The sequence below is a fragment of the Carettochelys insculpta genome, chromosome 23, assembly GCF_033958435.1.
Source record: "Carettochelys insculpta isolate YL-2023 chromosome 23, ASM3395843v1, whole genome shotgun sequence".
In the NCBI taxonomy this organism is placed as follows: domain Eukaryota; kingdom Metazoa; phylum Chordata; order Testudines; family Carettochelyidae; genus Carettochelys; species Carettochelys insculpta.
The window spans coordinates 16,402,218-16,424,761 of NC_134159.1; the positions used below are offsets into that span (position 1 = coordinate 16,402,218).

The 22,544-nt window shown below is 49.2% G+C and overlaps 1 protein-coding gene across 6 annotated transcripts in view; it reads right to left on the bottom strand.

Annotated features, from left to right (window-relative positions):
- Nucleotides 1-22,544, bottom strand: part of LOC142000990 (uncharacterized) — a 78,750-nt gene that overhangs the window by 20,496 nt on the left and 35,710 nt on the right. For 5 of the 6 annotated variants that reach the window (XM_074975766.1, XM_074975768.1, XM_074975770.1 and 2 more), the window contains 5 exons: nt 21,043-21,193; nt 13,640-13,722; nt 7,059-7,214; nt 6,576-6,884; nt 3,144-3,301 (listed from right to left, as the gene is read on the bottom strand). In XM_074975766.1, coding sequence (XP_074831867.1) covers nt 3,144-3,301; nt 6,576-6,884; nt 7,059-7,214; nt 13,640-13,722; nt 21,043-21,193 — 857 coding nt within the window. The remainder of the gene's footprint in view (nt 1-3,143; nt 3,302-6,575; nt 6,885-7,058; nt 7,215-13,639; nt 13,723-21,042; nt 21,194-22,544) is intronic. The other variant, XM_074975769.1, reaches the window with a different exon arrangement.

A 22,544-nucleotide genomic window follows, 5' to 3' on the forward strand; every position in this document is an offset into this window, starting at 1 on the left:
AAAAGCCAGACCTAGAGATTCACTTAAGCGTCACCTCCCTGCACCAAGCTTGAACTCAGCCCTGAGTTCTGAGTAATGCCTTCACTTTTGTGTGGGGGAACCCTGAAGGTTCAGCATTCAGTTAAAGCCCCCAAAAGACCACTTTGCTTCTCTGAACACGTTTTCCTAGTGGAAGCAACAGGGGAAATGCTCTAGAACAGCTACAAAAGCTTGCAACCTTCACCACTTCCTTTCACTGATCTCAGAAGCCCGGGGACTTTCAGGGATGGGGCACGACCAGAACTTTTAAAACTTCAAAATATGGTTCCGTTCAAGTTCAGATTCCTGCTTTATGCAGCCTGAAATCCCCAATTCAGCCAAGATTTTTCAAATCTGCCTAAGAGATGTGGACACCCAGTTGTCATTAGAGTTAATGGGACTGGTGCATCCAGCACCCTTAGAGCACACATCCATGTCACAGGCTTGCCCTGGGCTCGCACATGCATGCAGGTGCTACCTAAGTGCACACTGCCACGCCACACGTCTTCTACACTGTAAATCTGCATCCACAGCAGAGCTGCAGCTGTCCACGTCAGGCACAACGATTTCGGGGGCAGGGGGCATATCCCAGAGTTCTCAAGGCCAAGCCCACTGGAGCCACTCTAGGATTTGGCTCCTGGCTTGCTGTGTAGAACTCGTCTGTCCTCCCCAGATGCTGGTGTGGAAATGGCTTCAGCTCGACAACCCCCAGCTGAGTGAACTCCTCCTTTCTGCCAGTTCAACCAGACTCAGCTGCTGCACTTGAAGCCTGCAGGCTGCCACTGTGCAAGCTCTAGGAAAGGAAGTCGCAGCTGGAAGGTCAGCCCGGACTGCCTCACCGGAGAAACAAATCAATATGCAACTCAGCCATCAAGAGCGCCTCTGGAATCTGCTGATCTAACACCACACCCCTGCAACAGTCCCTCAAGCTGGACAAATGGCTTCTTTGCTTTTGGCCGGCTGAGCGTTATTTCTGGCATGGACATCTTCCGGAAAATGTCACTTGGATTCCCCTCCACCTCTCATAAACGCTACCCAGGTAACAGGGCAGTCCCTAGCTGCTCTGATGACTTCTTGCCCTTAGAGCCCTGCAGGAAGGAAGTTCTGTGACTGCCATGCAGTGGCATCTATCTCCCCATGACAAACAGCTCAACGCTTCCAGCTCTGACTTATGTACTGGTAACAAGCTCCTCTCTGTGTTATATACAGCAACTTAGAGTGGTGGTATATGTGGCCAGCTCAACGCCAAAGGCTGCTTTTAGTGACACTCATCAGCCGACTTTCATGACTGTACATCAGGATAAGAACACAACCTCATCCATGCAGTATGTTTTCTTTCTTGCTTCTGAATTCCATTGGTTACTAGCGTGATTTCTGTTTCAGTTCCATGCAGAGGACCAGACTGAGATCAGGGCCTTATTGTTCTAGGTGCTGTACAGATACAGAACAAGAAGCAGTGCCTGGCCTGAGGAGCTGCCAAGCTAAGTGAACAAAGCAAAGAGTAGGGAGGACAGAAAGGGTTACTACTCCCAGCAGAACTCAGTTGGCCATTCAGAAGTTGTCTCTTCCCCTTGCTGACTGTATTGAACAGGAGCATGATCCTGTTTCAGTAAAGTGGCTGTAACCTGGGAGACATGTCGGGAGCAGATGAGCGGATAAAGATGCCCTTTTCGAATTAGAGTCAAACTTGGATGAACGGCAGGACTGGAAAGTGATTTCACATGCAGAGTGCTCATTCTAACCGGACAGCAGAGACTTTCACTTCGATTGTCAGCTCTTGGGGGGCAGTATTTTTGTTCGCTGTTCGTACAGCACCTGGCACAATGGGTTGTGGTCCATGACTGGGGCTCCTTAGCATGAGTGCAAGGCAAACAATAACTATCCATTTCATGATCCATGTATACTTCTGAATTCACCTTTGTAAATTACCAGAGAGCATTCACCCATGGAGTGAAGGCCAAGCAACACAGATTGCTATGTACAAAGAGGCCCTCTGCATTTGTCTAATAAAAACTACATCCCCCGAGAGGCTGGGAAATTTCCAGATTAAGGCTTCACCTAAAAGAGAAGTTGTGCCTGTTTTAAATCTCTTTAGTTAAACCCATGCAAGTCTCTGTATGGACATAATGAAATCGGTTTACATTTAGCAAATTAAGAGAAAGTCAAGATAAGCCAATGGAAAACAATGGAAGTGCATCTACTCAGGAGAAAGCTCCTGAGTTTAACTTTAGAGAACTAACACATCTTTTAAATCAGTGCAACACATATATACAGACAAGGTCTTGGTGTCCACCTTGCAATCATTCAAGGCTTTTCTAAGAAGCTTTCCCTGCCAGTATCAGAGAGACATGGACCCAAGCAGCAGGTCCCTCCATGAGACAGAAAGAAATCCACAAAAGAGAACGAGGGATACCAACTTCACTCCAACTCAGGTGCAAAGCCAGAAGAACTGTGCTTCCCAAATCAGGGCCCGTCGCCTGCCACCATATAACCTTCAAGATGACAAGCCTTCAAACTTTGCTCTGGTTGTTCCCACAGAGCTTAAAAGATTACTGATTAATTAGTGGAAAACTCGAGCAAGCCTCAGCTTTAATACATAGCTTAATGCCTTGTAATTAGAGGAGCTGATGGAATCACTTAACAGCCCTGCTGCTGAAGACATATGGCCTCTACTGTGCTGTATTTCTCCAGCTTAGTAAACAACACAATTTTTCTTTCCTTGTTCCCTACTGAAGAGAAGTTAGCAGAAGTCAACTCAGAATTTTACACGGCCATGTCTTTCAGTTAAGACTCAATCCATGGCCTGCACTCAACTCAACCACATCTCCCTAGTCTCTCTCAACTGCTCATCACCTACTGGACTGACAGCCAAAGCCCACCCTGCTGGAAAAATGCTGCTAGCAGACAGTTCTGCAACATGCATCCCAGCCAGCAGCACTGCATGGCGACATAAGTGGCCTGCAAGCTTGAAGCAAGATGGAACGTTGCATTGGCAAATCATGAAGGAACAGCATGCTGGGACCTGGAGTCTCGATTTGGGCCTCTACCTACGGGAAGCGACACTGAACAAGAAGAGTTCTCCTTCCCCCAAACCTGAGAACAGAAGTGAGCTCTGCAGTACAAACCTTTGCATCTGTGCCTGTCTGTTGTCCGTCAAGGAATAATTAGCCAGAGCCACCTCCTTCTGCAATGTAGATGGGCGTTTCAGATTTTGCCCTTCTCCTCCAGGAGTGTGGTGTTCCTCACTGGTTCTCCCTGGAACATTCACGACCGCCTTGTGATCCTGCAGAGAGAATGAAGATCTGTACAGTCTACCTAGCCTCTGGTACCCTCACTGCCAGAAGGTTCCTGGGTTTGGGGAAGATTGGGACAGGAATTGCTCTGCAGGGGAAGTGCATTCCCTGCCAGACAGGCTGTGATTTTCTGAGCAAAGGAAAATAATTCATTTGCTAGAGCGTTAAGAAAAATACCTTTCAGCCATGTGGGCTATGTGAAATGTGCTTGCCCTACCCACAGCAGGCCAGCATCCATGGAACAAAAGATCAATCTTATGGGCACACCTTAAAATAAGGGAACAGTAATTACCATGTAACTACACTGTGAGTAGAGTTGTTATACTGTGCTTTGGCTTGTCAGGAACTAATTAACACTCATCTTCACAACCTCTTTGGAGGCCAGCTGGTGCTGTTATTATTCCCATTTTACAGATGAAGAACTGAGGCATCAAGTGACTTGGCTAAGATCACACAGGAAGAGTGTGGCAGAGTAGGGAGTCAAACCTTTCTTCTGAGTCCAGGCCAGTGACTTAGTCATCAGATTATCCTCCTGAGTATGTAGTACAGGATGTCCTTACACAAAAGGTTGAGGCCAAGGATGCTTCCAGACCAGGCCAGTATGAAAATCCACATCCACATGTGGTATAGTTATCTTCCAAACAAACTCGGGGCTCCCCACTCAGGAGCAGAATAAAAGATGCCTGCAGCGATGCAGAGAAAGAAAACTAGACAGACTGATCAGGGACCAGCACGACAAACATCCGAGGCCGAGGTGTCCAACCAGTTCTGAAGCAGTAGCCCCAGTGGCTACTACTATCGCAAGCTAGCCACACTATTCTGACAACATATTTATTATTCAAGCCAACTAGCCACACTCCACCAGCCAAATAGCCACACGTGGCTAGTGGGGTGAACACCATGGCTCTGAGGTTTCTCGTGTCTCCTTCCTCAAACATGCACCCTAGAATGAATTCCCCCAGTCTGCAATCTTCCTGCATACTTTGATGTCCATCTGCACTTCTTGTATCCCCACCCCCAGCTAAACTGCCCAACATGGTGAGACCCTGAGATGTGGGCTCCTGGCTCTTCCGCAGACTCTCCATGTGGCACCAGACAAGTCAGTAACTGGGAGGACATCAATGAGAGCAGTGGAAAGAAGGTCCTTCATCTCTCTGCAACAGCCCTACTACAGGGGTGATAATACTCCCCCACCTTCCTGGAGCAACAGGAATGAAAAGAAGAAGGGAAGTTGACTGCGTCATCCACTTGTTCCCTGACCATGGGCCGAGAGCGGAATCCATTCCCTTTACTTCACAGCAGGACAGTCAGTGTGTAGGTGATTTTATGGGCCTGAACCAAAAGCCACTGGAGCAAATGGTCAGAGTCCACCCGCTCTGTGGATGAGACCCACGATCCTTCTCTGGCAAAGGGGTAGAAAGGATGAAGTTAGATCAGGGGTGAGCAAATTTTTTACATGGAGCCCCACTTTTCATTCCTGCAATTAGCAGCTCCACCCCATGTCCCTCACCTGTCTAATGCAAGCCAAACCGACAGAAATTCTGGTCGTTCCTAGGATTTCCCACCCCCACTTTAGCACATGTAAGGAAATAAGTCTGCAGAATGTAAAAACTTTATTCATCAGTGTATAAATGCGAATACAGAGACATAAAAACAGTAACAGACTTCAATATTTCAATTAGATGGATGAGCCTGAGACACTGCAGCTGACTGTCCTGGGCCCCCCTTATCAAATTTAATACCCCCCCCCTCAAGGGGGCCCACCCCCCACTTTACACACCCCTGGGTTAGATAAAAGACACTCAGAGTGAACTAGTTGCAGAACAAGCATCCTCCACGGAGCAGGAATCCCTGCTGCAATGGGAGGGTGAGTTCCAAGCCTTCTCTGAGCAGCTCTCCAGCAGTTTGCAAGGGCAATGATCCAGAGTCTGGAAAAACCACCCATGGAAGCAGTCTGACAACTTCATTACATCTCACTTGGCTGCACCTCAGGCCTGCAGTCTCCATCTGGAGAGCATCCAGGGAAGAGGAAATGCAAACACCTCCCAAAGGATTGCTCCCTGAAGACCAAGTCAGGGAAGGATCCATCTTTTCCTTCAGCTCTGAGGGAAGGAATCTCCAAATGACTATGAAAGCTGGAAACCAAAAGCATCAGAGCCCAGAGGAGGAAAAGTGTCCTAAGTCCAGCATCCCCTGTAAGCTGAGCGCTTGGGCAGCCACTCAGGAGAGATTCAGGTGCCACTCAGCTGATTCGCAGAGTGCCCACAGCTGGCAAGATGTGTATCTATGGTGGTACACATAAAATTAATTTCACCCTTGGACAGACAAAATTGCGGGAACTCTGATCTGATGGCTTAAAAGATCAGCTGATTTGAAAGCGAGCTGTCTCACTGTAAGTCAGGAGTTCAAATCCAGGCCAAGGCCGGGATCTACGAAGGAGTCTAGGACACCTGTTCCCTGTCAGCTGAGTGCTTGGGCAGCTACCCAGGAGAAATTCAGGTGCTACCCAGCTTATTAGCAGAGCACTCACAGCCACCATGCTGGGCAGTGGTGGTGCCCATCTGCGCATGCCTTGGAGCACATAAAATTTATTCCGCCGACGGATGGGGAGAAAAACAGAAGGAACACTGGTCATCTCTCACAAATTGACGGAAATGAGAGAGACCCGGCTTGTTCGCAACAGCTCTAAGGGCAGCCCTTGCTGCAGCTTGGCCCATTGAACTGCAGGGTGTACATTAAGAGAGCGATACAGTCAGACTCTTAGGCAAAGCTGCTCAGGATTCAAGCTCTCACCCCCACGGTGGTGGCTGAGCCTTGCTCTCCCCTCTGGTCACAGTGCCACCAATGCCACTAACCACAATTTGACCTGGCACCTCCATCTTAATGGAGGCCCTGCAGGATCAGACCCGAGAGGTGCTGAGGCACTGCATGACGGATCACAACACAACTTGGCTTGAGGGCCCCCTCTGAGCTGTCGTGCCCCTGCCAAGGGCATGCAGTGGGCATAAAGCGCGTGGCTGCAGGCGCCGCTGCTTCATCACAGAGTGCAGGAAATGGACTCGTTTTTATACCAAAGAAAAATGTCTCCTTCCCACCCCAGGGGGCTGGTTTCCAGGCAGACTGTTTTGCTTCCAAAGTTAAAAACAGACTGCTGGACCCAGACAGACTCTCTCTGGCTCCCAGCCTGCCAGCCTGTGCTGTCGAGTGTCACAGACTCTCCACGAGTCCTGGCCTGGATTACACAGCTGATTGCACGCCACTTACTGAGTTCCCGTTTGGCACACTGTTCACTGTCCGCGTGAATCGCATCACAGCGCCGTTCCCGTGCCCCTGCGGCCAGGCGGGCAAGGCTGCTGGAGGTGGGTGGGCTTCCTGCAGTGGGGCCGGATGGGCAAAGAGCACATCGCTTTGGGCTCTGGGGCCATCGCTTTTATGCAAGGCCTGGCCTTGGGACAAAGTCCCTTCTCCCGGGCTCCTGACACCAGAGATCTGGGGTCTCACCAGGCTCCCATCAGGGGGCTTCTCCTGATCCAAAGAGCTCAGCAACACTTTGGCCCCGTTGGCAGCAAACACCTGGAAGCAGGAGAGAAGAAAGAATTTTGCAAGGCTGCATCAACTGCAGAGGGTGAGAAAGAGGGTGAATTAACCCCAGGTATTCCCCCACCCCGTCCAGCCGCATTCATCTCCCCAGGAGACTACACACGCCCTGGTCTGGACCCCGCAAGGCCCAATGCCCAGGCACCGTACCTTTTGCCTAGAAAACGGTAAATGGTTGTTGTCTGGCAGTGGGAACTGGTCCTTCAATGCCTGGGGCTGCTGTTTTCCCTTTGCAGGTCCCGCGCCCTTAAAACTTGGCATCTTCTGCAGAGCTTCCTTGAGCTGCCGGAACTCCTCCATCTGTGTCTGGGGCAATGAGAAGGACGAATATAAACTCAGGTGACAAAGGGTTAATATTTCCCTGCTGGGAAAAGCCGACGTTACAGAGTCCTGCTCAGTGGCTTTTTTTATGCCGAGTACCGGCACCTTGGCAGCCCCAGTCGCATGATTGGCCGGTGGGTGGTGGTGGGGAGCCAGCTGAGTACCTGCTCCAATATTTTTGCTTTGCTTTTTAAAAAAAAAAAAAAAAAAAAAAAAAAAAAAAAAAAAAAAGCAGCACCGGTCCTCCTCCTCTTCTGCTCTCCTCTAGGCGGAGGCAGGGTGTCCCAATGGCATTAGTGTGCAAGAATGGGCTGGAAAGAATATTCATCAACTGTCCTGTACCACCCCATCCATCAATGCAACATTCGACCGCCCACCCCTGACAGCACATCTGTCCTTCATTTCAGACTCAGTTTTCCCTGGCCCAGCAAACCCAACAGCGTCCAGCTCCTATTGTTAATTTTTTTACACTGGAAATGCTGACCCACAAAAACAGTTTTACAAGCAGTACTAGTCACAGTCTACCTTGAAGAATGGATTCCTTCTGCCCTTGGGCCTCTGCTTTTCTGGTCCCTTCCTTTCTAGGTCACAGTCCCTACATTCAGGTCAGCACTCTTCTTCCCAGGAACCATTCTTCAGCAGGTGTCTATCTCCAAGGGATTGACACAATTATTGGCTTAAACCAAAGTGACTGCTCAATTTACTTCACCATAGGAATGAAAACAGCAGAGGTGGGAAAAGTACCCCAAAAGTTACTTCAATAAAAGTGCAGCTGCTTTCACTTCTGGGTACTGGAGTACAATAAAGATGTGAGGTGTTGGTTTGTATGTGCGTCGATGTGTACTTAAGTAATTTTCCAGAGGGACACCAGTGACTTGTACTTAAGTACACCCCCCTCCCCCCCAAAAGCAAAATGTACTTTTACTCGAATAAGTTTTGGAATACTTTTTCCACCTCTGGAAAACGGATACAGCCCCACACAGATTCCAAATTGGTAACTATATCCATAAAATATGAGCCCTGAATATCCACATATTCACAAATTTGCAGGGCTCAAAAATGGGCTCCCTGAATGGCAAACATAACTTGTCCCTCTTTGCTGCAACTTATCTCATTTCCAGCCTCCACACCCTAGAAAGCAAAAAGGGTTGAAAAAGCTTTCCAGGAAGAGCGACTTACTCTTGTCTGTTTTATTTATAGGGCAATATGCATGGGGCGGGGGGAGGGAATTCTTTTTATCTGGTTGTCAAACTAAGGGGCAATGGTAAGTCTTCCACGCAGAGAGGAAAGTTTGGGAGGAAACTTCCTTGAGCAGCTTTTGATTTCGAGTCTCTCCTCTGCAATCATATTTTGTTTTGACCTCAAAGGCGGTGGTGTGTGGTTTTTTTAAGAACTGACAAGACGACGCACAGGAAATGAGGTGGGGAACAGCTGGCCTGACAGTTTCAGCCCAGCTGGTAGGAGAAGACTGACTAAATGATAATAAAGCAGAGAGACTGCATTCCAGCAAACCCAGCATACACAGTGGGGCAGTTTTAGATACACTGCAGTTTATGGGAAGCTATTTTGAGTCTAGCACAGAGGACTGCATGTATCGACTCCCGAGTTCTGTTCCAGCTCCACCACTGATGCACTCTGCAAGGCGTTGGGCAGGTCATTTTCCCACATTTCACCCATTGTATGGTCATAACATCAGCCACTCAATCCTCCTGTTGATTCACCAAAGTCTGCCAAGCGCTCTGCGGCCATTGGACAACAAGCACGCTATGTAAATGCCCTTTGTGCAAATGTTCACCTATCGCCTGCAACAGGAAGGCAGGACTGATGCAAACCAGCACTGCAGAGAACTGCTGGATGGTGCAGGGAACCTTGTTGGGCAACTGCTTGCTTTGCAACCAAGAGTGAAATCCTGGGCTCAGTGAAGCGAACAGCATCTAACTTCAACCTTCTTGTATATATCCACACTATGACAGTTCAACCCCGCAGTGGGCTACCTGCAGCCCTGCAGGGTTCTATATGTGGCCCATGAGACGTTTTGTTGACCACGTGCAGGGCTGCCAGATTCCACTGGTACCCGTCCACACAGGATTTTTCCTACTAAGGTTAAAGTACACGTATGTAAAGCCAAGGGCACGTGAGGTGAGGTGGCTGCTGACTGCACGCAACACTGACTCCCTCTGCAGCCAATCAAAGCGCTACTACAGTTCGGTCGGCACCGAAGTTCAGTTAGGAAAACTACCCTGTTCTGAGAAACCATCTTAGTTGTCAGGTATCAAGGGGGTATCCGTGTTAGTCTGGATCTGTAACAGCAACGAAGGGTCCTGTGGTACCTTACAGACTAACAGAAAAGTTTTGAGTATGAGCTTTCGTGAGCACAGACTCATCTGATGAAGTGAGTCTGTGCTCACAAAAGCTCATGCTCAAAACTTTCCTGTTAGTCTATAAGGTGCCACAGGACCCTTCGTTGCTGTTACATCTTGGTTGTGACAATCTTGCAACCCACTGGGATGAAGGAAGACCACTCGTATAGCCCACTCATTAGCCTCCGTTGCCCACTGCAGGGCTAACTGCATAACCACAAACTCTTTCCACCAGGACACAGGATAAGGGGGTGAAATAAGGTAACAAGCTTAGATCTGGCATTTCCGACTTGACTTTGCACTCTTAATAGCCTCTTAATGTCTTTTTTAAAAAGTGTCAATGTGCGTTCATGTGCACATGTTGTACTGTCCCGTGTTCCTCAACCTTTATTTTAAAAAAAAAAAAAAAAAGCATCCCCTGACTTCTCTGACCTACCCCCTAAAGGTACACCTACTAATGGCTGAGAAACATGGTCCTAAGGTAATCTGAGGTCATGAAGCAAGTGCCATTGAGCCTTTCCTGATGATACCTTTTCCAGGAGTCAGATTTGTTTTACATCCCACCAAGTTACACCTCCCTTAAAAACAACTTACTTACAAAAACATACAAAAATATTCCAGAAGACAACTACTGACAACTTGCTGACTTTCTACCATCCTATTATCAAAGAAATGAATTGGAACAGAAATATTGTACTTACATTTCAGCATAAGGCATGTGAATCAACAGAGACAAGTTATTGTCTAAATGAGGTTTTAGATTGTGCTGATTTTACTCGTGTTTTTATGTAACCTGTGGTTTGAGCACTGGCCTGCTAAACCCAGCATTGTGAGTTCAATCCCTGGACAGGCCATTTAGGGATTGGAGCAAATAGATGTCAGGGATGGTGCTTGGTCCTGCCAAGAGGGCAGGAGGCTGGACTAGATGACCTCCCAAGATCCCTTCCAGTTCTAGGAGATGTGTAAAGATCTCGATGAGTTGAGGTATCCCCCTAGAAGGTCTCAGAGTACCCCCAAAGGTACATGTATCCCTGGTTGAGAAACACTGCTCTAAACACACAATACAGCCTTCATTTTCTGACTGCTTTGCTGCAGCGCCCCCAGAACAGAATCCAAGCTGCAAATGCTCTCAGTACTTGGCGAGCCAGACAAGAATATTTTAGCCACCAGGGTGACTGGTTAAGAACAAGCAGCAACTCTGGTTTTGACCGAGGCTGCTCCTGAAAAGCAGTCATGCTCTAACCAGCTGTTACATGGCCTGTAGGAGGTGGCTTTTTTCTCAGTTGGCTTTGCAGAGGACAGGTAGCCACATCAGAGGCTATTTCTGAGAGTTTTGGTAAAGAAGCAAAAATGACGAAGAAGTACAAAGGCTGAAATGCATTTTAACTTGTACCGGGACAGTGTTGGGTGGGGGGGAACATGTCTAGAGAAGCCTGCATCGGCAGCTGTTTGTGGTGCTGGTCATGCGCACTGACCTCTTTGAATCCCAGGAGGGAGGACGCAGACCCAAAGAAGAGACCTGCCCTTCACAACTGAGGGAGGAGCTCCAGCATCAAGACCTGATTGATTTCACTGGGCAACAGGCACACGAGCAAGGACCAAAGGGTCAAAACAAAGTTGCCAGGTGGAAACATCAAGCCTGTGATACCAACAGCTGCTAAGGGGCTCAGGGGCAAGGTCAGAGGGGACCCCAGCTGGGTTCCCTGGCAGGGGTGGAGCCAAGGGTGGAAGGGGTGGGGCCTAGAGCACACAGACCACAGTGCAAGGCTCCTCCCCTTCCCTCACAGCAGCGCTGCCATGACAATTTAAAGGGGCCCATCGCTCCAGCCACCACTCCCAAAGTACCAGCAGTGGCAGCAGGATCTCCAGGCCCCTTTGAAACACTGAGCCTGAGGACAACTGTCCCCTTTGGGGAGCCCTCCGTTGGCAGGCCTGCACTGAGCAGAGGACTCCGGACTAAGTCCAGAGGCAATGAGTGGATGCTTCTCAGCAGAACTCTGCATGGATCTGTAAAACCTACCGCCTCAGCCAGTCAATTAATCATCACATGCACTGTGCCCTCTCATCTTTTCTATCCCTGGGCAGAATAATTTTTTTATGTGCACTAAGGCATGTGAAAATGCGCACCACCAGTTGAAACAAAAATCCTAGCTGTGAGCACTCTGCTAATCAGCCAGGCAGCGTCTGAATCTCTCCCAAACCACCGCACAAGCGCCCAGCTTCCAGAAAACACTGGTCACATGGGTCAGCAACAGCCATCACAGACCAACTGCTCTCAGATCCCAGTAACCTGGATGTGAGCCCACAGCTGGCATGGCACTCCAGGTAACCAACCGGACGCGACGAGCTCTTCACGATGTTGGTGCTCCCCAGAGCCATCCAGAGCACAGCACGCCAGGAGACAAGAACAATCCTGCAAATATGGGGAAGAAAAATCTCCTCCCCCTCCAGCCCTTGCTATGCATGGCACATGGCTCGGAGGAAGGATCAGCTGCCAGGTGCATCCACCCTCAGCCAGCCCTGCGCTTCTGAGTTAGCTCACAGCCCAGGAGAGTGTTTGACAGCAGGCTGTTAATTAGCAACAGAAAGTGCTAATCCAGCCAGGGAAATGACTTCAGCAGTGGGATCGACAAAACTGCTGGGGTGCCTGGCCCATCTGGGGAGCCACAGAAAGACACTGATCTCTCTCTGGGTAATATGCAAAGTCACAGCTTTCTCCAGATTTACACAGAGCCTCACAGGAAAGTCAACACATGCCTGTAGTGGGTCATCCTCTGCCCTCGCCCCCTTCTTGGAGTGGGGGGCACTTCTGCAGCAGGAGCCCTGTGGAGGCTGGACTGTGACTGCATGCGCCTCTCCAGGAAAACTGCTTACGTTACAGCCTCCCTGCTTCTCAGGCTTCTGTCTCCACCCCTCTGGCCTCAAATATTCAACCCCGCTCGGGAGCTTACACTGCTGAGCTATGACATCTCGCCCACCTTGCTCTTATAGGAACCTGTCCAAGGCCTCCTCATCTGCAAAGGCATCAGTGCACAAAGCAGCAAGAAGCCATTTCTACCCTATCCAAGTGTCTGTTTGTATTCCCCAGCCTTGAGAGCCCTGCTCAGCCAGGCAGGGCTGCCGAGCCCTGCCGTGTTTCTCTGCAGTTCATTCCAGAGCCTTTGGCAGGAGGTGACAGAGGATGGAAACGGTTTCTGAGACTGGAGTTTAATGATACACGTGAGTTATTGCGGGACAAGTTGTATCTGCACAGAGGTCAGTTGATGCCTTCTTCTGTCTCAGCCATGCACCAGGGATCATGGTGACTCCAAGGCTTGGCCAGGGCCAGTGCTCAGAGAGATTTACTGGTCTGGAAACCAGCTGTCCTGCTCCACCAACCAAAGCACCTTTGCAGCAGGGAGAGGTGTTCAGCAGCCTCCTATATTTATCATTTGTCATTTGCACTACAGTGATGTCTGTAGACCCCAGTTATGGATCTAGGCTCCTCACTGTGATAGGCATCCCTCAAACACCCAAAGAAAACAAATCCCTCACCAGCTGCTTGCATCAAGAGCAAAGATGAACAGTGGAGACTACAGACCCTTTGAGAGCAGCAGCACAGCAGACCTTGTGTTGCAGCAACGATACGTTCAGTTTCACGCAGCTGCTCTGATTTATATCTCCTGTGACCTCCTCCTGCAAATCCTCTCCCTCTCGAGCAGCCGCACGCTTGAAATGAGATCACAGTGCAGCCCCCAGCTCCATCACTGTTGCAAAGCACGCTGCAAGCACACTGCTTTAGAAAGCCATAAGCCTAGTCCCTTACCTCATCCCAGCTGGCAGCAAAGCAGAGTCTCTGACTGAAGGTGCATGTCCGCTAACCCACCCAGCCAAACCAGCTTTACAAGCACAAGGGCGAGGCCAAGAATCCCTCTGGGAAGCCTTCTCCCTCCCGTTGGCATCTTTGCTCTCCGTGGGTAATAAACAAACATCATTGACCTGAGCTCAGGATCGGGCCCTTGCCTTCAGCCTATCTTGCTCTGAGCCCAGCGACAGCACAGTGCCTATTACCTGAGCATCCAGGAGCTGCGAGTGGACGTCCTGGTGGGCCTGCCGGAGAAGCCTGCTCTCCTCCCGGAGTTTGAGGATGGTATCTGCAAGAGGAGGAAGAAGATGCAGGTGAACCCAACAGCCTGGCTAAGAGCAGCTCCTCCTCCATTTCCCACTCACCCCGCTGGGCACGCCGGGGCTCGCAATGCATGAGGCGGCAGCAGAGGCCAGGCACCACCAGAACGGGAGCTCATGTACAAGCCGCTGTAGGATTCCCTGACTCCGTAGCTCTCCCAGCAGCATAAGTGTATGGAGAGGACAGTTCGGCTCTCACACAAACAAGGGTGAGGGCTCCCTGGCAACCTAACACCCCAAGTGACTCGCTCCCCCAGAGACAGAGCTGAGCACCACACTGCCACCCTTTCACGCCCGTTGCCAAGGCCTTTTCCTTCACTCGCAGCCCAACTGGTCTCCAGCTGTTAACTGGCAGATAGACAGCAACACCAGATTCCCTACTCTGGAGGGAACGCACTTCAGGCGGGGAATCCGTAACACAGCCCCCTCAACTCTCGAGCACAAACAAGTGCAGAGCACACCAGAGCAGAGTCCAATCCATTCCAGCCTCCTCTCTCCAATCTCTCAGCCAAATCGGTAGCTTCAAAGGATGGTGCAAGAAAGCCTGGAGAAAGCCACTTGAGATTAGCCTGGCCATGGGAGCAGCTCCTTCCTAACCTGTTCAGTGGTTGACTTGGGCCCTGAAGCATCAGGATTCTATTCTACGCTGCAATTTCTCTAGCCCTGCAGCCTGAGCCCAAGCCAACTGACATACACCAGCCGGGGCGGCTTTTTGCAGCGTGGACATGCCCAGTGAGGTCAGGACGTGCCCTTCTGTCTTTAGGGCATTTCTCTAGTGCAAGTTCAACCCCGCTCCAATCTGCATAAAGCACCGATGTTTGAGAGCCAGCACCACCTGATACGAGAGATCCACACTGCATGGATTAGAGCAGGGGCCTCAAGGGAGAGACGGGGTATTACAAAGTCCAGTAACGAAAGAGCATATAAAACATGCAGGGAGCGCAAGGGTATACATGGGAGACCGGGGGAGAGGCACACCCCAGCTCACTCAGCAGTATTTGCAAGCCTCGGAAGTCTCTGAAGAATCAATCCAAGGATCCCAAAGTGCTTCAAGGAAGTGGGTCCGTGCTACCAGCTGGGAGTCAAAGACACTAAGCTGTAAAGTGAACAGTGAGACAAAGGAGCAACAGAGCTGAGAGCACAACCCAGCTTCCTTGGCAGCAGCCCACCGCCTATTCTAACCACCTCCCTGGGCAAAGAGTGGGTAAGTCCTGTCACCGCACCTGGCCAGAATCACCTGGTTTCCAGCTGTTACAGAAAGTTTCTTTATTCTCCCTTATAAAGAGGGATGCCTTACACCACAGATCTTCAGCACACAAAGCCCTACACACACACCCCAGTGCAATGTAAAGAAAGCGAGATAATCATTGTGCCATTAGCCTTTGCCCCTTCTCAAACTGTATTGCTCTTGCATAGATGGTGGCTTCACCCTCCAGGGGTGCTAGGACAATTTGAATACCAGGCGGGTGGTGAAGCACTGGAATGCGTTGCCTAGAGAGGTGGTGGATTCTCCGTCCCTCGAGGTTTTTAAGTCCCGGCTTGACAAGGTCCTGGCTGGGATGACTTAGTTGGGGTTGATCCTGCTTGAAGCAGGGGGCTGGATCAGATGACCTCCTGAGGTCCCTTCCAGCTCTACAATTCTATGAATAGTGGGGGTGCTGAAAGCCATTGAACCAAGCTATCCACCCTGCACAGAATGGACACCATTTCAAGTACCACCCAGCAGCCCAAGTTCCTGCTCCTTTGCTATACTGCAGCAAGGGACAGATTTACCAGCCCAGACTAAAGTTAATAATACAGGAGGCTATCGGACTGAGCGCGACAAGCTGCCTGGAATATGGGCACTGAATATCAATATCTCCTGCTGAAGTCAGATTCCTTACGTAGATTTTTTTTTCCTCACCCCACATATTTTTTCTGATGTTTATTCCCCCTTTGTTTTGCTAGGAATCATTTTCCTCCCTCGTTTTTTGAGAGAGAGAGAGAGAGATGGAATCACACATTGGTGTTATCTATGTAGCTTTCATGTAAGGTTTCTTTTTCCACCACAGCAGCATTACTCTGCTATTTGGCTCGAGTGACCCTTCAGAAAGAAAAAAAAAAAAGTCAGCAGCTTTCACTCTCTCTGACCCAATCCACGGACTAGAAATGACCCTCACTAACCTCAGAACCTAATTAAAAACTGAACTAAATAGAAACGCTCTGTAGGAATTTAAGGTCTCAGCACTCCCTGCAGCAATTCTACCATGAGGAGCAGCTTATATACATGCACCACTAATTAAAAAAGGAGAGTTTAATTTTATTCCAAAATTTAGGTTGTACAATTTACAAGAGCTAACAGCCAAGCAACAGAACCTGGTTCATGGAAAAGTAGTTTAAGGAAGAGGAGAAGATTCTATTTAAATATTATGTCCTGTCATGCAGGACAGCTAAACCCTGCAATGCTGTGCCAGGAAGCTGGTGAATCTAGTTTCGCTCTTCTTGCTGAAAGAAATGAAAGGGAGAGGCAGTGTGGTACAGTGGGTAGAGGAGGGACCTGCCATTTAGGAGACCTCACTCTAATCCCAGCCCTATCACGCATCTGCTGCGTAATCGTGGGCAAGCCACTCCCTAGCTCTGTGCCTCAGTTTCCCCTCCTACTCCTCATCTATTTAGACTGTAGGCTCTTCAGGGCAAGGACTGTGCGCTATGGGGCCCAGATCTTGACTGGTGACCTCTGGGCTCTAGTGGAATACAAGAAACAGTCAGCGGAAGTTAATTCTATTTTCCAAATCATTGCAGCTTTCATTGTCTAAGGGGGTTTCAGTGATTTAGGCCAGCAACACTCAAAAGTATTAAAACAGTATGACCTAGATTTTCTGCACTCCAGTTTAACCCGAGGTCAGTTGATATCCCCTGGGCCTGAGACAAATGTAAGTCCATTCCCCTGGGACTCCACCCCAGCATTGCTTAGGGAGCTCTGCCGCTCGAGCTCCAGCTTCAAGGAGCACCTAAAATCCACATATGGAAGCAACTGTTTAGCCAACCCCCTTTTACGCATCTGCAATCTTTGACAGCAGCTCAAAAGTTAATTCCAGGGGCTTTCCTTCAGTGTGGGGGCACATAGTACCAGCTCCTCCTGGTCTCTCCAGGTTGTCCCCAGCAATGGCCAGGATGCCCCAGCACCAGCCTTCGGGCCACTGGCTGGACCACCCACAACTGCGAAATGGAGAAATGTTCCAAAACTGCGATATAATCCTGACTCTATTCAGAGCCTCAGGCCCAGGTCTCTCCATTCCATTCTCCTTATCATCCCATTCAGACTGCATCACTGCTTCATGGTCTGCTCTCGGCAAGGCTCTTACAGTGGCTTCCCATCAACGTAAAATCCGAGTGCACCACACTCCTTCCATATTTATCCTTTGCACGTTTGGACAATAGGACAGTGCTACCCTCAACACTTCCTAGAAAGAGAACTGAGGCTAAGTGATTTGCCCAAGGTCACAATACGAAGTCTGTGGCAGAAACGAGTGTTGAACCCAGGTCTTCCAAGCACTAAACCGGGCCATCCTCTCTCTACCCTGTTACCTGCCAGCTGCACACAGGGGGGCGAAGAAATAGCATGGCCTCAGATTGCCATTGGCTGCTGTCACCACAATGCACCCAGGCACAGGTAATGCTCATGACTCAGCAATGATTTGGTGATGCTCCCCTCATGTTCAGGGGTTTATTAAAGTCAGATGCAGCAAAGCCATGTCTACATTACCCGGAAGATCAACCCGTTCAGGATTGGTCTTTCGGGGTTTGATTTTGTGCACCTGGTGGAGAGGTGCAAAGTTGACCTACTGGGGTCAGTTTTTGACCCTGGTACTCCTCACTAGCACAAGGAGAAAGGGAGGCCGACAGGAGAAACTCGCACGTCGACCTTCCTTAGTGAGGACAGCCAGATAAGTCGATTGCAGATAAGTTGATGCTAGCTACGCAATTGCCATAGCTAGAATTGTGTATTTGCAATTGACTTACATGCCTTGTATAGACCCAACCCAAAGCACAAAGGCGCTAGACCAGAGAGAAAATGACAGGGGATGCAAACAAGTTTGCTTGCATTGGAAAGGACCGTGGCAATTTGCAAAGAAATAGTGATTCAAATCCATAGCAGCTGCAATGATTATTTTAAAAGAGTGATGAATGAGGAGAACCCAAGGGAGGAAGTAAGAACACATGAGCCAACCTAGGACATGATAGAGTACACACAGGGAGAGAAAAATGCAAAGGCGTGTGGGAAAAAGAGAAAAGACAAAGCCCCTGAGTCAGAGCTGCAGTGGATGCACTAAAGTTGGTTGGAAGAAAAGCGATTAAGCAATTTACAAGTCAGTTCAATGATACTCTTAAGGAAGAGAAAATGCCTATAAATGCAGGTGAATGGTCTAAAAGCTTCTGATGCACATTTTGAAACTTTAAGGAGATACTAAGCTGTGTGCAAATTATCATCAAAGTTAAGGTGACATTGCATGGCATGAAAGTATGGGAACCAACTGCATGCAGATTTGAATGGAACAGCTGACATTTGGAAGGGAAGACATATTTGTTCTCCAAAACCTTATGGAGAAGTTAAGACAAAAACCGATAGCAACTGGGCATGGACTCTGTGTACCAACAGAATTAGCTTGGTGGAGTTTGTGATGAAGAGGTGTGGCACAACGGTAGGTTCTTCTGATCCACGGCACAGAACGATGGAGTGACTGCCACACTTGAAACCAAATGGGGGTACAGCGGAGAATACGGCCTGCACTGGGAATGAGAGCTGAGCCCTTGTTTGTACTTGTCATAGATGTGGTAAATGAGAATACATGAAGGGAGCCACCCTGGAATAGGCGGTTTGCTGGTGACTTTGTGATATGTACAGAGACCCCACTACCCAACTTTGAACCGCAGCATCACAGGGAAAGTTGTGTGAATGGGAAAGCTCATGAAAGCGGTAGGAAGGCACCACCATAAATGGATCTCACAGGCGGACGGCTCTCAAGTGACAGAACGCAGAGGATCAATGGATCCCTTTCCGAAGGCGATGTTAACACTGTGCACCACACCCAGCTTGGCACAGGCAGTTGATTAAACTGCCAACTGCGAAGCTAGAGATGGAAAAGTGGAGACAGAGCCAAGGGTCTCAGTGTTGAACTTGTTGGAGAGCAACAGTCATGCAAGAATTCAGATGCCAATACACAGAAGAAGCAGGGCCTAGGTGTAGCTTGGGACACAGGCATTGAGAATCCCAGCCAGACCACTCCCACGTATTTCAAGCCTTCCACTCCAGGCATAGCTCCTGCCCCATGGGCAAAGCAAAAGACACAACACTTTAATGCCTCTGATTTTGGATTCAGAAAACACCATTCCCCTCCACGTCTCACTGTGCATTATCTGGAGAGCTCTGCCTAGCACAATATGGGCCCAAATACCCTGCTAAGGGGTGTAGCAGCGATGCCAAGCCACAAAGAGGGAGGCATGAAACTTCAGTCCTGCCCTGCCTGTTCCAGGCTGTTTGGAGACTTCACTGCCACACCAACCATGCGCCACCAATGCAACTAGAGCTGAACTTAAAACATTCAGCACTTTGACTAGTGAGGCCACCCTAGAAGGCCCTTAACCGGGCTCCCCTGGGATTCACTTGAAGCTTCGTTAGTGCTCATGAGTAACACTGGTGAAAAATGCAGAGGCGGCAATGTCAAATCATTCTGTGATTGGGTGTCAGTTTCACCAAATGGTTCACGTAAAGCCAAATCAAACTGTTCCCCAAATGCAGAAAAAGACCTGACCGCTTTTCAGTCTGACACTTCCAACTTTGGTTAGTTTTAAAAATAAGTGTGTAAAACCATTCAAAAATCAAGCCCCTGTGTTTTGGGTCACATAACATCACGTTCAACCCAAAACAATTTTCTCTTCCATTTTTCAGCATTGCCAGCAACCCAAAACCTCCATTTTTCACCCAGCTGTGCGGGTGAGAACACTCGGGCGAACAGCTTCTGTTTGTCCACAGGACTGTTTCTGCAGGGGTAGCACAAAGGGGAGCATGACACGGTCCCATGCCAACAGGATTCAACCAGAACCTCCCAGGGCAGGTCCATTTATGGAGCCTGAACTCTTTACTCCATTGCCTTGCTGGTGAAACTGCCAAGAACTGAAGGCAGGGGCCATGCATGCTTTAGGAACCAGACAGACCCAAACCTACTCAGCAGAGACCAGGGGTCAGCAACCAAAACAGCAAGAAGAGCCATTTTTTTTCAAATGTGGTAAAAACTCCATAATTCAAGAGCCGCAGTGCATGTGAATATGAGACGGTCCTTAATAAAAACTAATTTCTGATTTGTCAACCTTGATAACTAGTTTTGCTTCTTTGTGCCTTAAATATTGAGTCTGTTCTGGTCTGAAGAAGTGGGTCTGTCCCACGAAAGCTCATCACCTAATAAATGATTTTGTTAGTCTGGACTGCTTTTTTGTTCTGATAGTATATAAACGAACACGGCTTTCTCTCTGTTACGATCCTTAATAAATGTCAAACCATACTTTTTGTAACCCCAGTTTCAAGAACAGAGCACACACGATGACCTGTAATGGGATGCATGTTTACTGTAGGACATTTACAAACTTTTTACGTATTCTATTTCCTCACACTTCACACGTGTGTTTGCACCACTGACTTTCACTCACAAACCCACTTTAATTACATCAATTTTACTTCATGTTTAACTTCAGTTTTCTTTCTTACAATGCGCGTTACCCTTCACAACAGGAATGCTGCAGGGTGTCTTTTCCTTTTCAAAATCAAGACATTAGTACCACAATCAAAACACAGATACAGTATCCCATCCCACAACGTGCTGCCCATATTAAAGGGAGTGTTATCCAGTGTTTCGCGATCACACATCATTTGCCACTGTGATATGAGTCATTCACCGCTGGGCTTTTATTTATTCACCGTTTATCAAAAATAATCAGGAGGGGTTTTTTTTGTTTGTTTTTACCTTGCAATTATAGTGTTGGGAGCCACAAAGAAGTCCTTACAAAGCCGCACATGGCTCCAGAGCTGTGGGTTGCAGACCCCTGGAGATCATTACACATTATATTGTCACTGATCTGGCCGACCTTCCACCCACCCTCCCCCACACAGCTCGCTAGCATTCAGGATCCTCTAGCATCCACAGAAGGGAACTGGCACTGAGCTCACAGGCGGAAGAGCCCATCTACCAAATCAGGCCAGCAGTGGCACCCCGCTTTTCCAGCACCCTTCGAGCCCAGCTCCCCACCCCACTCACCCTGCAAGCCTGTGACTTCGCTCTCCTTCTCCCGCTGGAGCTGTGAGTATTTCTGGCTGTGAGTCTCCAGCGTCTTGCGATGCTCCAGTTTCAAGCTGTTGTGCTGCAGCTGCAGGTCGAGCAGCTGTTTCTTAATGTCTTCGTGCTGGTTCTGAACAGGAGGGGGGAAAAAAAAAAAAGCAACACTCAGGCTTGGTGCAAACCAGCTACCACTGGGGCTGATCCCCCATTCTGCTGGGATGTTCTCAAAGCAACAGCAGGGCAGATGCTTGCAGGTCCACCTCTAGAGAACCTATCCAGTACAGGACCCTCTTTGCAGCCCATCTCTCCTTCACTGCCCTGTCTCCAAAACCCCCTGGGAACAGAGTTAAAGCCAAAAGCCCCTTTAGCACTTGTATTTTCCCTGGCCCTCCCACCACTGAGACACGCCGTAATACCGTACGGAGTAACAGCCCCATGCTCTGCAGTAGCCACACCAGAGGCTGAAACGCCCTCAGTTCCACTACTGCAGCGCTATTTCATGGCCTGCTTCCGCTGCAGAGCCCACAGCAGAGTTACGACTGAAGTGCAGCTCCCACAGTGCTACGCAGTACTGGACTGGCAGCCCAGGGGGAGCAGGAGGCATCTGTTCTGTTCACAGACAAGCACCATGCACACACTCAACATGCCCCGGTGCTGGAGGAACACCCTTCCAGGCGAGGAGGTTTGGCCTCCACGCATCACACCATCCTGGCTTCTGGGCTGAGACTGTGAAGGCCACATTCATTGAGAGCCACTTACAATGATGGTTTCTGGGTTGTGGTCCAACAGGAGTCAGGGCTGTGACCACTGTTCCTTGGTGAGCTACCCAGAAGAGATTCAGGTGCTGCCGAGCTGTTTAGCAGAGCACCCACAGTGGGCAGCACGTGTTATGGGTGGTGCACATCCACACAAACCTTGGCGCACATAAAATTTATTCCGTGCATGGACAGAAAAAAATTGGAGGGAACACTGGCTGTGACCCACCTGCTTGTTACATTCAAGCCTCCAATATGTTCCTAACACTGCCCCAGGTGATGCCAGTGACTGCCAAGTTCCCACATGGGACTCTGAACTCCTGGGAGCTCAAGGGATTCAGATCCAGACTCTTGGCTCATACCCAGAATAAAAATAGCTTCAAGCCTCCAAATTGCCTGGCTCTTTAAGCCCAGGAATCTCCACATGACTGCCAACAAAAGCAGGCCACCTCCTGGACTTCCCACTGTCATCTCACTGGAAGAGGGGAGATGTGTTTTCAGGACTTCTTTGCTTTTCTTCCCCCCGGGGGTGCTCTGAAGTTGGTTCCTGCAGCAAAGTGCCAAAATTCCAGCCACATCTAGGAGAGAGCATCTAACCCACGCAGAGGTCAGGATTTTGGAGGTACAAGGGAGGGCACGGGAAATTAAGGGACAAAACCTCCCTGTTCTGAGTAAAAGCAATGAGAACTAGTAAGGGCAGAACTCTCCATGGAGGCCACCAACATC